This window comes from Paramisgurnus dabryanus, chromosome 24 (assembly GCF_030506205.2).
Source record: "Paramisgurnus dabryanus chromosome 24, PD_genome_1.1, whole genome shotgun sequence".
NCBI lineage: Eukaryota > Metazoa > Chordata > Actinopteri > Cypriniformes > Cobitidae > Paramisgurnus > Paramisgurnus dabryanus.
In genome coordinates this window covers 22974400-22989195 of record NC_133360.1, presented here as the reverse complement: position 1 = coordinate 22989195, position 14796 = coordinate 22974400, and the positions used below count along the sequence as shown (strand labels likewise).

Genomic DNA, 14796 nt, shown 5'->3' with positions numbered 1-14796 from the left:
CTTCCATTAACCAATGAATTACTGTACTTCATGTAGCTCAACTGGTAGAGCATTGCATTAGCATTCAAAAGTCATGGGTTCAATCCCAAGCATCACATATACTGATTAAAAAACAAACAAACAAACATGTAGCTTGAATGCACTGTAAGTATACTTTGGATAAAAGCATTTACCAAATGAACAGATGTAAAATTCTGAGGCATTTGTATCATTTTAAATGTACTTATAAATTCTACTGGACATGGACTAACTAAAAACAGTAAAAATTACCTGAAATAAGTAATAGGACACTCCAAACGCAAACCACAACATCCATGGCATTATCGGTCTAACACTGAACCCAGCAACTGCACATCTTTTCAGACATATTGCCGTTAGATGGGTCCACAAGCAATAAAGATCATCCTAACAGACAACCCCGAGTCTACATTCCTGTCGTGCTAGAAAACGGTGTGCCACAATACCAGGCCCTCATGAAATCCAGCTCCCGGAGGATTAGCTTAATGCAACCTGAGCATCTTACAATGGCAAAGACCAATTATAGTCCTAGCCTCTGAATAATGATCAGAGCTTCTTACATAGGATTTTTGCATTTATAACATGGTCTTAAACTTAAAAGTGTATCTCCGGTATCATCACAGTTCTGCAGATACAGTACCTGAGAATCCAGGTAGACACCTGCAGATGAAGCCAGATGCGTTTCTAGGGTCGTACTGTGATGGTAATAGGAACTCAGTTCCATAAAGACTCTCCCAAGACAGTTCGATGCATGTGCCTTCATTCACACAAGGACCGCTATCACACTCACTGATGTCTGTCTCACAGTTATGACCCTCGAATCCTGAAACACACAGATAAATCCAACTTTAAAATGTTCTTCCAACAGAGGTAATAAAGTATGACAATAACTGAAGTCTGTACTGAATAAAACTAGACCTCAAAAACAAAGATTTATTTATTTATTTTTTGACAGGACCTAATACTCAAGTGTACAATTCTACATTAAACAAGGGTTTAAAAAGTTCCCAGCATGCAATGCAGCATGTATAATAATGTAGTTAATATTATTAAAAATTAATGATTTTAGTGTTTTCTGGCTTTATTCATGCCATTTGTTGTTAATGTTGTTGTGTCTGTTAGTTACTTGTTGTATGTTTTTTTTTTAAGTGTGTGACGTTGTGTTTCTTAAAATTTATTTAGTTTCAACAGTTAATTTATTATATAAAATGTTTATTTTACTTATTTAATTAGGGCTGTCAAAAGATTAATCGCATGCAAAATTAAAGTTTGTGTTTACATATGATATTTCTGTGTGTATTGTGTGTAATTATTATTTATATATAAATATACACATATATGCATAAATTTAATGTTATTGTGTTATTTATGTTTTAAACGTGTAACTCACTAAAATAAAGGTTAAATTTAACTTTGTTATATTCATTTATTATATTTAAATCTTTTAAAATCAAAAGATTAATCGTGATTAATCGAATACAAAATAAAAGTTTGTTTTTGCATAGTATAAATAAATAAATTTTATATATATATATACACAATTTTTTTTATACTATGCAAAAACAAACTTTTATTTTGTATTCGATTAATCGCGATTAATCTTTTGATTTTAAAGGATTTAAATATAATAAATGAATATAACAAAGGTAAGTTAAACCTTTATTTAAGTGAGTTACATGTAGGCTACTACTTGACTCAGACCTTGAGTAAACTTAAAATTGTCTTGAAGTTTCTTTATTTCAAAGTTTTTTTGCATAATTGCATAATTTTTCTTTTAGTCCCACAGACCCACACAAGGGTTTATATATTATGTGTGTGTGTGTGTGTTTTAGGTAACAATAAAAGAAAATTACCAGATAAAGGTCCAATAACACTAATTATGTAAAATACTACTGATAAAACTTTAAAGTAAAGCCGTAAAGCGCTGGTCTTTTTAAATTTAAGTTAAAATCTTTTTTTAAGTTGAACCAACTATCTAATCATTGAGATTGTTGTAGTTAAATTGATTGACTGATCTATTTATTTGTTTTTTTTATGGCCCTGAAATGTGTGTATGTTTTTATTGTCTGTGTGATGTTATGTTAGCGTTGACCTGCCTGGGAGACTACATGAAATTAGCCCTTGGCTAAATCCGGTACATGAAATGGACATGTTATGTTAAAAATTGGGCATGGCGCCAATATAAATAAATAAAAAAAAATAAAAAAAAATGAATGAAAAATAAATATTTTTATACATGCAAATGTGTATTAAAATATTTACTTAAAATCTGAGGGGGTAACTCACATAAACAATTTAGGTAAATGGGGTTTGGCTGACAAAAAGTTTGAAAATCCCTGCATTAAACCATTATATCCCAGACAGTTTACTCCATTGCTGTTACTCACCAGGCCAGCAATTACAGGTGTAGTTATCGTCTTTATCCTGGCAGAGGGCGCCATTGAGGCAGGGTTGAGACCAGCAGGGTGGAGGTGGAACCTCACAGTGAACACCAGTAAAACCAGTTTGCAAACAGTCACAGTGGAAACTGGAATATCAGTTAAAAAAAATAAATGATTATTCCAATTTGATTTTGGGGTTAAACATTGCAAAGTCTGTGTGGGAATTGAAAAAATTGAAAATGATTAATTAAAGGTGGGGTGCATGATCTCTGAAAGCCAATGTTGATATTTGAAATTCCTTGAACAAACACGCCCCTACCCCAATAGAATTTGGACCTTCTTTTGATAAACCCGCCCCACACATACGCAACCCAGGCAACGATGTTGGTTGGTAGACACGCCCCTTACTGCTGATTGGCTACAAGTGTGTTTTGGTACTTGGCCCGACTACCTTTTTCAAAGTGTTTAAAAAAAATCATGCACCCCACCATGTAAAGCTATTGTACCCATTTATTTCATCTACACATAGCGCCTCATTTTGGCATGGCTGGTCTCTGCATTCATTGATGTTTATTTCGCAGCGCTCCCCCTGGAAACCCGCCAGGCAGGTGCACGAGAAACCATTGACGTAGTCATGGCAACTGCCGCCGTGGAGACAAGGCTGTGATTGACACTCGTCAATCTCAAGCTCACAGTTGCTACCTGGAACATCAGAGACAATAGAGTGAAGTACAAAGAGGCCAATCCGCTCTGTGTCAAGATATACACATGCCATCTGGACAGACCTAAACATTTAGAATCAAACAGACTGTAACACGTAAAGTCAGTCCTACGGGTAATATGCCAAGCATAGTTTTCATTCTTCTAATCAACAATGATTATATAGATATAGTTGAGTTTAACTTCTGTAATGTTTTGCACACACAGTTAGGCTACTACATTATGTGTCAGTTTCCCAGGCAGATTTAGATTAATAGATTAATCCAGAACTAGGATTTATATTAGAACATTTGAGTAGTTTTTACAAACAAACCTTACAAAAACAATACTGGTGTGTGCATCTTGAGTAGGGTTGGGAATCGTTAGAAATTTTCCGGTTCCAATTTCGGTTCCAGTTCTGCCTAACGATTCCGGTTCTGATTCCGGTTCCATATAATAAAAAATAATGCACAATACTTAAACAATTCAATTTGTGTTTATTAATTACTGATAAAATATTTTAAATGTAAAATGATTAATATTTTCACTTTTTCAGTCACTAGGCCTATATCATTTATTCCTGTTGTAGTCCTCGTAAGATCCTACCTGTTCCTCGGTTCCCAACCCTAATCTTGAGACAAAACGATAGCATTAATATATGTTAAGATATGTCAGGTCAAGATGTTTTTAAATAAAGGCATCTTAAACATGCATTTTAGTAATGGACTAAGCCCTGTCCGGGAAAACACTCCTATGTGTGTAATGTCATTGTGACTAAATATCAAAAATTCTTAAATTAAGATAAATTTACTTGAAAAGTTTAGACTAAAAATAACCAATATCAAGTGTTGTTCTCCGAAAAAAATATTATTAAATATTATTAATACAATATCAAAATCAAGTGAGTTTATTCTTAAAAAAAAAAAAGAATATTTCCCCATTGGGCTAAGAAAAATAGTCTATCTTAGATCATTTGGCTTCATAAGTAAATGTTTTATACATGTAATTATATAAATAAATATATATATATATATAAATATATATATATATAAATATATATATATAAATATACATATATATATATATATATATATATATATATATATATATATATATATATGCCACGATTGACCAATAAAAATCAAGTATTTCAGAGAGCCGAATAGGCTTAATTCCGAAGCATCAAATATATATAATATATATATGTATTTTTTAGATATTTGGACAAATAAGACAAAAACACTGAAAGTTTTTTATCCAGTGGAAGAACTCAAGTCAAAGTGCAGTTATTAATTTTTTTGCCAGTGGCCCTTTAAACCCCTGGGACAGTTTAAACATGCATTTTAGTCTGGTACTAGGATAAGCCCTGTCCGGGAAAATACTCTCTATAAAAAATTATTAAATTAAAATACATTTACTTGAAAAGTTTTCAGAACATAATCCACATCAAATATTGTTTTCTGATATTATTAAATATTTATAAATTATTAAATTAAGATAAATTTACTTGAAAAGTTTCGAGAAAATAACCATTATCAAGTATTGTTTCTGATATTATTAAATATTTATAAATTATTAAATTAAGATAAATTTACTTGAAAAGTTTCGAGAAAATAACCAATATCAAGTGTTGTTTTCTGATATTATTAAATATTTATAAATTATTAAATTAAGAAAAAAATACTTGAAAAGTTTCAAGAAAATAACCAATATCAAGTGTTGTTTTCTGATTTTTTTTAAATTAAATATTAATAAAATTATTAAATTAAGATAAATTTACTTGAAAAGTTTCGAGAAAATAACCAATATCATGTGTTGTTTTCAGATTTTGTAAAAATATTATTAAATATTAATCAAATTATTAAATTAAGATAAAGTTACTTGAAAAGTTTCGAGAAAAAAAACAATATCAAGTGTTGTTTTCTGAAAAAAAAAAAATGTAATATGAATAAAATTATTAAATAAAGATAAATTTACTTGAACAGTTTCGAGAAAATAACCAATTTCAAGTGTTGTTTTCTGAAAAAAAAAGATCAAATATTATTAAATATGAATATTTATATCAAGTGAGTTTATGCTTAAAAAAGAAGAATATTTCCCTGTGAGCTAAGAAAAATAAACTTCCTTAAAAATTTACATTTGGGGCGTTAATAAAACAAAATATATAAAATTATACAATTAAGTGTTGGTTAGTAGCCTTATTTTTTAGGTTTCATTAATGATTTATGATGAATTAATGTATTTTACAAAAAGTAATAAAACTGCGGACCCTCTGGCACCATCTCATGCCCCCAGTTTGAGAACCTCTGCTGCGACACTTTGATAGCACTTAGCTTAGCTCAGTTCATTCAATGGTACCAAACAGAGATGAGGTTAGAAATGACCAAACACATCAATGCTTTCCCTATTTTATACGACCAAATATGGTGGCACAAAATAAAACGTGGCGCTTTTCTAAGCGGGTTAAAAAGGGTAACTATATATGTGTGGCGGAATAGCACTTTTGGGAGTACTTCGACTCGGCGCAGTAAAAAGTCACGCCTGAAAAATCCGCTCCCCCTCATCCTCCCATTTCCGTCAATAGAACAGACGTGACCTGCACGCGCCTGCACCAGTAGTAGTAGTTTGAGGAGAGTTGACCAAGTATCAGGTTGTAGGAAGATAGTTTGTGAACAATCATGGTTGTAACGTGCATCGCAAAGGGTTGTCATAACAAGCCGAATGTATATAGTGACGTCATGTTTCACAGAATTCCAACTTACCCCAAACGGCGGAAAGCTTGGTTAGCTGCTTTAAACATGGATACAACGAAACCGCTGAGGATTCTGAAGAAGTGGCGTGTTTGCTCCGACCATTTCACACCGGAGGACTATACCGACACCGGATTTCGCCTAAAGGATACGGCCACACCGACAATACTTCAATCGCGAACACATCAAATTGGATCATCACCGAAAACTGTAAATGTCCTTTTGCATAGTATTTGGTTGTAGTGGCAGTAACCTTTGCTAATCAAACATTAGTGGAGTTCAACCCGGTAAACACGAGTAACGTTACAGCTACGAAATCAGTTCGCTTCAGAGACAGGCAATAAGGAGTTTTTGACTGTTTAATGCACATGAGGACTGAGCTCAGAAATATGAATTAAGTATAGACCGTTTCATCGGGCGCATGTGCGGTGACGCGATAAGCGTCTGGTCAGAACTTTACTTCCGGTTCTGTTTAATGGTCTGAGTAGTTGCTGAAACTGAACTCTTAAACAAATAGCTCGTCGAAAATAACAAATGTTTTGGCTTCCTATGTAATCTACGTGTTGTTTATTTAGCTAGTTATATAAATAAACTACTTTAAAAGGACTTTGTTGTTATTTATTCTTCGCAGAGTTTACCGGAAGTTACGTGATGACCACGAAAGCCGCTTGTTCATGTTGTTACTGCTGAAAACTTATAAGCCTAAACCAGTATAAGCCCGTTGTGTAACGTTATAGTGTCACCAAATCTGATTCGCTATATCATGAGACTGCAAAGTTAGGTGTACCATGATAATACCTTGACTAATGGTAGTTGGAGGGGTATTTTTTTTGTCTCCGGTGAAACACAGAATGCAGGCTACTGTCTACTTATGTAATGCCCTGTAACGTAACTTACTTCTTACTCTGAATAATGTATAGAAAAAATGTCTTTTTTATTAATTATGGTAGTTTTTTATATTATTATTGAGATTGTAACTTGTGTCAATTATTATACAGGCAGAGTTGAGTGACGCACATCAAGATCTGCCAGAACAAGACGAAATCTTGAAATTTCAAGATTTACTGGATGTGGCACTTGTATGCAAAACCAATGCACATTTTTATTTTTATTTGTCTACAACAGGAAACAAACTACATTGAAGTTACTGTGATGGATACGAGTGCAACATCGGTGTTTGATGTCAGCATGACCTCAGAGCCTGCTGTCAATCCCACAAACACCAGCTTTATGCCATATTCCAATCCCTCCACCACCACCGGAAGTTCCTCAAGCCTGTCTGGACAACCCGGAGGATGGAAGGAGAGGAAGTGGATTGTAAATGAGTCCAAACTCATGGAACTCTTTCTGAAATGTACAACCTGTGGTGCTGCGATGTGTGACCTGAACAAGACAATTACACAGTTCGGCAGTGGAATCAATATAAGTTGGCAATGTAGCAATGGCCATATAGGACAATGGGAATCATGTCCCAATATATGTGGAATGGCGGAAAATAATCTTCTCACAGCAGCTGCCACCCTCTTTACTGGATCAACATACACAGACATAACTGATTGGGCTGGACTTTTAAACCTGCAGTTGCCCCAGCAGGCAACTTTCCAAGACATACAAGCAAGCTATCTGTTCCCAGTGATTGAGGAATTATATACGCAACAGGAGAACATAATCAAAGCAAAATTAATTTGGGAAGGAGTGCAGCTACGTGGAGATGGCAGCTCCGGACACTCCAGCAAATACAACACGTATTCTTTCATGAACGAATCCAATAAACAGATCGTGGCGTTTGAGCTGATGCAGGTAAATTGTCAATTATTTCCACAAGTCTATGGTCAATTCTCAAACATGTTTTTAGATGTCATCGTCCATACATTTGTGCTCTCTAGGTTTCCCAGGCCTCCAGTTCTGTCGCAGTGGAACCTTTGGCCTTCAAGAAAGGCCTGGAGAAGATCCTGGATGAGGGCATTGATGTAAAAGTGGTCACCACAGACCTGCATCCATCCATAAGAAAAATTATGAGAGAAGAATATCCACAAATCATTCATCAATTTGATCCGTTGCATGTCACCAAAGGTTAGTCTACTGTTCGCTGATGAAATAAAAATTTATGCAAGAGAAACTAAAAAACAAGTATGTATAATCTTGCGCCACTGTAGTATATGCAACGAATGGGATTACCACATATAATTATTTTCTTTAATTTTTCAGAATTTAAAAAAAAAATGGTTGCAGCATCCAACAGAAAGGAGTACAAGGATCTTGCTCCTTGGGTCAGGAGTGTCAGCAACCACATGTGGTGGAGCTGTTGCACCTCCAAAGGAGATCCAAAGGTACCCAAGCATACAAAATCAGCTCATCAAACATTTTTCATCTTTGTTATTACATACATCAAAAGCTATGAGCAAATTTTGGGTCTTCAACATGGAAGACAACTGTATTGTACACTCACCTAAAGGATTATTAGGAACACCTGTTTAATTTCTCAGTAATGCAATTATCTAATCAACCAATCACATGGCAGTTGCTTCAATGCATTTAGGGGTGTGGTCCTGGTCAAGACAATCTCCTGAACTCCAAACTGAATGTCAGAATGGGAAAGAAAGGCGATTTAAGCAATTTTGAGCGTGGCATGGTTGTTGGTGCCAGACGGGCCGGTCTGAGTATTTCACAATCTGCTCAGTTACTGGGATTTTCACACACAACCATTTCTAGGGTTTACAAAGAATGGTGTGATAGGGGAAAAACATTCAGTATGCGGCAGTCCTGTGGGCGAAAATGCCTTCTTGATGCTAGAGGTCAGAGGTGAATGGGCCGACTGATTCAAACCGATAGAAGAGCAACTTTGACTGAAATAACCACTCGTTACAACCGAGGTATGCAGCAAAGCATTTGTGAAGCCACAACACGCATAATCTTGAGGCGGATGGGCTACAACAGCAGAAGACCCCACCGGGTACCACTCATCTCCACTACAAATAGGAAAAAGAGGCTACAATTTGCACAAGCTTATCAAAATTGGACAGTTGAAGACTAGAAAAATGGTGCCTGGTCTGATGAGTCTGGATTTCTGTTGAGACATTAAGATGGTAGAATCGGAATTTGGCATAAACAGAATGAGAACATGGATCCATCATGCCTTGTCACCACTGTGCAGGCTGGTGGTGGTGGTGTAATGATGTGGGGGATGTCTTCTTGGCACACTTTAGGCCCCTTAGTGCCAATTTGGCATCGTTTAAATGCCTCGGCCTACCTGAGCATTGTTTCTGACCATGTCCATCTCTTTATGACCACCATGTACCCGTCCTCTAAAGGCTACTTCCAGCAGGATAATGCACCGTGTCACAAAGCTCGAATCATTTCAAATTGGTTTCTTGAACATGACAATGAGTTCACTGTACTAAAATGGCCCCCACAGTCACCAGATCTCAACCCAATAGAGCATCTTTGAGATGTGGTGGAATGGGAGCTCTGTGCACTGGATGTGCATCCCACAAATCTCCATCAACTGCAAGATGATATCCTATCAATATGGGCCAACATTTCTAAAGAATGCTTTCAGCACCTTGTTGAATCAATGCCACGTAGAATTAAGGCAGTTCTGAAGGCGAAATGGGGTCAAACACAGTATTAGTATGGTGTTCCTAATAATCCTTTAGGTGAGTGTATCACAGATGGTTAAAAGTGTGCCTATGCTCGTGTTGTCAGGAGCTGCTCAGACGATGGATGTCTCTCCAACACCACATCACTGGGGTCCATCGCTGGGAAGAAAATGGAACTGAATACAGATGTTTCCATAAGGACTTGTCAGCAGAGGAACAAAGAACGAAGAGGTGGCTAAAAGTCAATTCCCCTGCCTTCAAAGCTCTTCAAGCAATGATTATGGACAAACATCTCCTAAAAGACCTACAACAGATGACACTGTTCAAACACACCGGTATGTGTACCACATAGTTTGACTTTTCATGCTCTTGTTTTCCATTGTAAAGCATTTTCTTTTGTTTTAATTTTCAGGACAAATTGAGGTGTTCCACGATGCCCTTTTGAAGTACTGTCCAAAGCGACTACATTTTCAATACCCTTCAATGAAGGCACGCACTATGCTAGCCATTATGGATCACAATGAGAATCACTCCACAAAGCGGGAACAGGCAACAACAGCAGCTGGTGGGTACTAAAGCAATGCAAATTACTGTAATTACACTGTGTGTTTTCCCTGCACCTCTCGACGTGTCATCCATACATGAACATGATCTTCACATAAGATCATGGTACAAATATGACTGACTGGTGTAATTTTGTTTTTTTAAAAAGTCACAGTCCTAACATGTGTAATTATATCATAAATATAAAAATGATACATTTACAATAATTCCAGCACTATTTTTGATTTCAGGCCTAAAAAGACACAATGTTGTCTTTCAAAGACAGTCGAAGCAGTGGATTGAACCAGTCTATGTAGAGACGACTCAAAAATTCAGAGATGACCTCATGGACAGAGTAATCCAAAAAAGACTTGACCCCACAATCAGATTCAAAGACGCATCATCCCCTATCAAAGTGCCTCGCCTAGCTGCCAACATTGCATTGCTACCAAAGCTCATCAAAGAGGAGGTCATACAATAACACACCTCAAGATTCAAAGGTCCATCGGAGCCATCTAGTTTACAGCTGACATGAAAAGTAACCTGTGCCATTGAAAAACCACAGGAGGGTACTTGTACTTGCATAGTAAGTGTAGAAGGTACATGTCAGTTATTGTAATATTATGAAGTTTTTATATTGTGAACTTTATTATCTATTTTCCCTCCATGTGACTTCACTTATCTTTGAAAAAATCTGAAAAAACACCTTTTGCCTGGAAAACACGTGACATGGGAATTCATATTGGAATAATTTGTTTTGAAAAAAAAGATGTCAGTTATTGCAGTAATATGAATGCAATCTTTTTATTTATATATTGTGAAATAAATTACGTATTTTCCCCACTTTGTGACTTCACTTATGTTTGAATAAATTTGACAAAACACCCGTTGCATGGACAACACATGGCCTATTGTGTTTACTATGGGAATAATTTAAATTGAAAACTCAGTTATTGCAGTAATATGAAGGTTATTTTTATTATTTGTATATTGTGAATTAAATTAAGTATTTTCCTATTTTTACTTTACTTACATTTGATCACATTTTAAAAAACACAATTTGCCTGGATAAAACATGGCCTATCATATGAGAATAATTTGATTTGAAAAAAGATGTCAGTTATTGCAGTAATATGAATGCAATCTTTTTATTTATATATTGTGAAATAAATAAAAAGATGTCAGTTATTGCAGTAATATGAATGCAATCTTTTTATTTATATATTGTGAATTAAATGACGTATTTTCCCCACTTTGTGACTTCACTTATGTTTGAATAAATTTGACAAAACACCTTTTGCATGGACAACACATGGCCTATTGTGTTTACTATGGGAATAATTTAAATTGAAAAGTCAGTTATTGCAGTAATATGAAGGGTAATTTTATGATTTATATATTGTGATTTAAATTACGTATTTTCCTTTTTTTACTTCACTTACATTTGATTACATTTAAAAAAATAAAACACCATTTGCCTAGATAACACTTGGCCTATCATATTTGTTTACTATGGGATTAAATGGGAAAAAAATCCTGATTGTTGCATGACTATGATAAAAGTATCACAATAGATGTTTTAGGTTCAAAGCTTTATTTATATACATCAAATATAAGGAATAAAATTGAATACAAATGATAATATTTAAATTTAATAGGAAGACATCTAAATAATGGTTGTAATATACAAAAATATACAAACAGTCTACACGTAAAAAATATTTTTCAGTAAAAAATCTAAAAATTCTTAAATTAAGATGCTTTTTCTTGATGAGCAAAATGACCCAAGAAAATAAGTCTAGTTTTTAGACCAAAAATATATATTAAAAAAAACTTAAACATTTTTCTTAAACAATAATTTCAAGAAAAATTTGCTTACCCCATTGGCAGACTTTTTTTTGCTTGTCACTTAAATCACTTAAATTTGACATTTTTTGTCTAAAATCTAGACTTATTTTCTTGGGTCGTTTTGCTCATCAAGAAAAAGCATCTTAATTTAAGAATTTTTAGATATTTTTACTGAAAACAAGACAAAAATACTGAGATTTTTTTTCTTGAAAATAATGTTTTTGCAGTGCACAGATGTCTGTGAAACATGTAAACAAAATCTGGATCTGAACGCAGTGCCCAGCACATAATGTCCAGTTACAATAGGCTTACAAATCCATCGCCTCGTTTACTTCTTGAAGTCCAACATAGACACCGGACACAGAAGGATATCTTTGTCGTATAGCCCCGACCACACATGATGGCAGTGGTTTCTGATGCCCTCTGCCCAAAGTTTCGCCCTGTAGGGCCCATTCCAGTACTATACGGTAGGACACCAACCTATTTTGACTGAGAAGACATCGATAGAATAAGTATATACACATTTATATATATGAAAACATGATATATTTCGATGGTTTAGCACTAACTCTGAGGATAGCTGGCCATCTGGTCCACTCGGCGTGGGACGTTTCCTCCATTTAACTTTCTCACGTTGAAAGAAAAAGTTGACGACTGCCGGGTGAATCATTGCCGCAAACGCGTCGCTTGCCGCGACACAGGCGATTTGCCCAGGGTCTTCTGGATCTACATTGACCCCCACCATCGACGGCCACACCTTGTACCATTCTAAACAGCACATGCTCTCAATTTCAGTCGGCATCTGTCCGCAACAGTTACACTTGCACCACCAATTGCTGTTTGCCCGTGTTCTTTCGCCTGCTCCGGTCTGTTCTGGTTCATATCTTTCTTCCCTCTCCCGGTCAATAAGAGCTAGTTCCTCCTCTGTGTACTCGGGTTCAAACAGATATGGCTCTGGGTCTGATAGAAACCAGTCGTCATCGTCTTCTACAAAGTCAGTCATTGCAAATGATCTCTTGCAGTTTGCTACTAGCAAGCAAGCACATGTAGAAGTAAAAGTCACGTGCGTTCTATTGACGGAAATGAGGGGGGAGCGGATTATTCAGGCGTGACTTTTTACTGCGCCGAGTCGAAGTACTCCCAAAAGTGCTATTCCGCCATACATTATAGTTACCCTTTTTAACCCGTTTAGAAAAGCGCCACGTTTTATTTTGTGCCTCCATACTTGGTCGTATAACTACTCGTTTTAAATAGGGAAAACGTTGATGTGTTTGGTCATTTCAAACTTTGTCTCTGTTTGGTACCATTGAATGAACTGAGCTAAGCTAAGTGCTATCAAAGTGTCGCTGCAGAGGTTCTCAAACTGGGGGGATGAGATGGTGCCAGGGGGTCCGCAGTTTTATTACTTTTTGCAAAATACATTAATTCATCATAAATCATTAATGAAACCTAAAAAATAAGGCTACTATCCAACACTAAATTGTATAATTTTATATGTTTTGTTTTGTTAACGCCAAAAATTAAAATTTTTAAGTAAGTTTATTTTTTTAGCCCACAGGGAAATATTCTTCTTTTTTAAGCATATTCTCACTTGATTTTGATATAAATATTCATATTTAATAATATTTAATACTTTTTTTCAGAAAACAACACTTGATTATTGGTTATTTTCTTGAAACTTGTCAAGTAAATGTATCTTAATTTAATAATTTGATTAATATTATTTATTTTTAGAAAACAACACTTGATATTGGTTATTTTCCCGAAACTGTTCAAGTAAATTTATCTAAATTTAATATTTTATTAATATTAAATAAAATGTAATAAAAATCTTTCTTCAGAAAACAACACTTGATATTGGTTATTTTCTCGAAACATTTCAAGTAAATTTATCTTAATATAATAATTTGATTAATATAATTTTTTTTTAGAAAACAACACTTGATATTGGTTATTTTCTTGAAACTTCAAGTACATTTATCTAAATTTAATATTTTATTAATATATCATAATATTTAATAAGAATCTTTCTTCAAAAAACAACACTTGATATTGGTTATTTTCGCGAAACTTTTCAAGTAAATTTATCTTAATGTAATAATTTGATTAATATAAAAAAATTCAGAAAACAACACTTGATATTGGTTATTTTCTCAAAACTTTTCAAGTAAATGTATCTTTATTTAATAATTTTATTCATATTTAATACTTTTTTTCAGAAAACAACACTTGATATTGGTTATTTTCGCGAAACTTTTCAAGTAAATTTATCTTAATGTAATAATTTGATTAATATAAAAAATTCAGAAAACAACACTTGATATTGGTTATTTTCTCGAAACTTTTCAAGTAAATGTATCTTTATTTAATAATTTTATTCATATTTAATAATTTTTTTCAGAAAAGAACACTTGATATTGGAAAATTTTCAAGTAAATTTATCTTAATTTAATAATTTGATTAATATTTTTTTTAAATCAGAAAACAACACATATTGGTTCTTTTCTTGAAACTTTTCAAGTAAATTTATCTAAATTTAATATTTTATTACTATTTAATAAAAATCTTTCTTCAGAAATCAAGATTTAATATTTGTTATTAGTAAATTTATCTTAATTTAATAATTTGATTAATATTTAAAAACATTTTCAGAAAACAACACTTGATATTGGTTATTTTCTTGAAACTTTTCAAGTAAATTTATCTAAATGTAATATTTTATTAATATTTAATCATATTTAATAAAAAATCTTTCTTCAGAAAACAACATTTGATATTGGTTATTTTCTTGAAACTTTTCAAGTAAATTTATCTAAATGTAATATTTTATTAATATTTAATCATATTTAATAAAAATCTTTCTTCAGAAAACAACACTTGATATTTGTTATTTTCTAAAAAACTTCTTAAAGCGATTAAGTGCACGCACTAAGATGATAGAGGTATGTATTAACTCTT

At 33.8% G+C, this 14796-nt stretch overlaps 3 protein-coding genes across 4 annotated transcripts in view; 1 reads left to right on the top strand and 2 right to left on the bottom strand.

Moving 5' to 3' along the window:
- crb1 (crumbs cell polarity complex component 1) overlaps positions 1-14796 on the bottom strand; it is a 34082-nt gene that overhangs the window by 14781 nt on the left and 4505 nt on the right. For both annotated transcript variants that reach the window (XM_065259511.2, XM_065259512.2), the window contains exons 3-5: positions 2906-3101; positions 2406-2545; positions 659-841 (exon numbers count right to left, since the gene is read on the bottom strand). In XM_065259511.2, the coding sequence (XP_065115583.1) occupies positions 659-841; positions 2406-2545; positions 2906-3101 (519 nt within the window). The remainder of the gene's footprint in view (positions 1-658; positions 842-2405; positions 2546-2905; positions 3102-14796) is intronic.
- Positions 5676-10892, top strand: LOC135740941 (uncharacterized). Its single transcript, XM_065259513.1, has 7 exons — positions 5676-6058; positions 6974-7648; positions 7735-7921; positions 8057-8178; positions 9554-9782; positions 9860-10012; positions 10242-10892. Exons 1-7 carry the CDS (start codon positions 5777-5779, stop codon positions 10469-10471), a joined length of 1878 nt encoding a protein of 625 aa, XP_065115585.1. The 5' UTR covers positions 5676-5776; the 3' UTR covers positions 10472-10892.
- LOC135740942 (uncharacterized) lies at positions 11702-12941 on the bottom strand. Its single transcript, XM_065259514.2, has 2 exons — positions 12408-12941; positions 11702-12327 (listed from the first exon to the last, which is right to left on the bottom strand). The coding sequence occupies exons 1-2, from the start codon at positions 12839-12841 to the stop codon at positions 12147-12149; spliced, it is 615 nt and encodes a 204-aa protein (XP_065115586.1). The 5' UTR covers positions 12842-12941; the 3' UTR covers positions 11702-12146.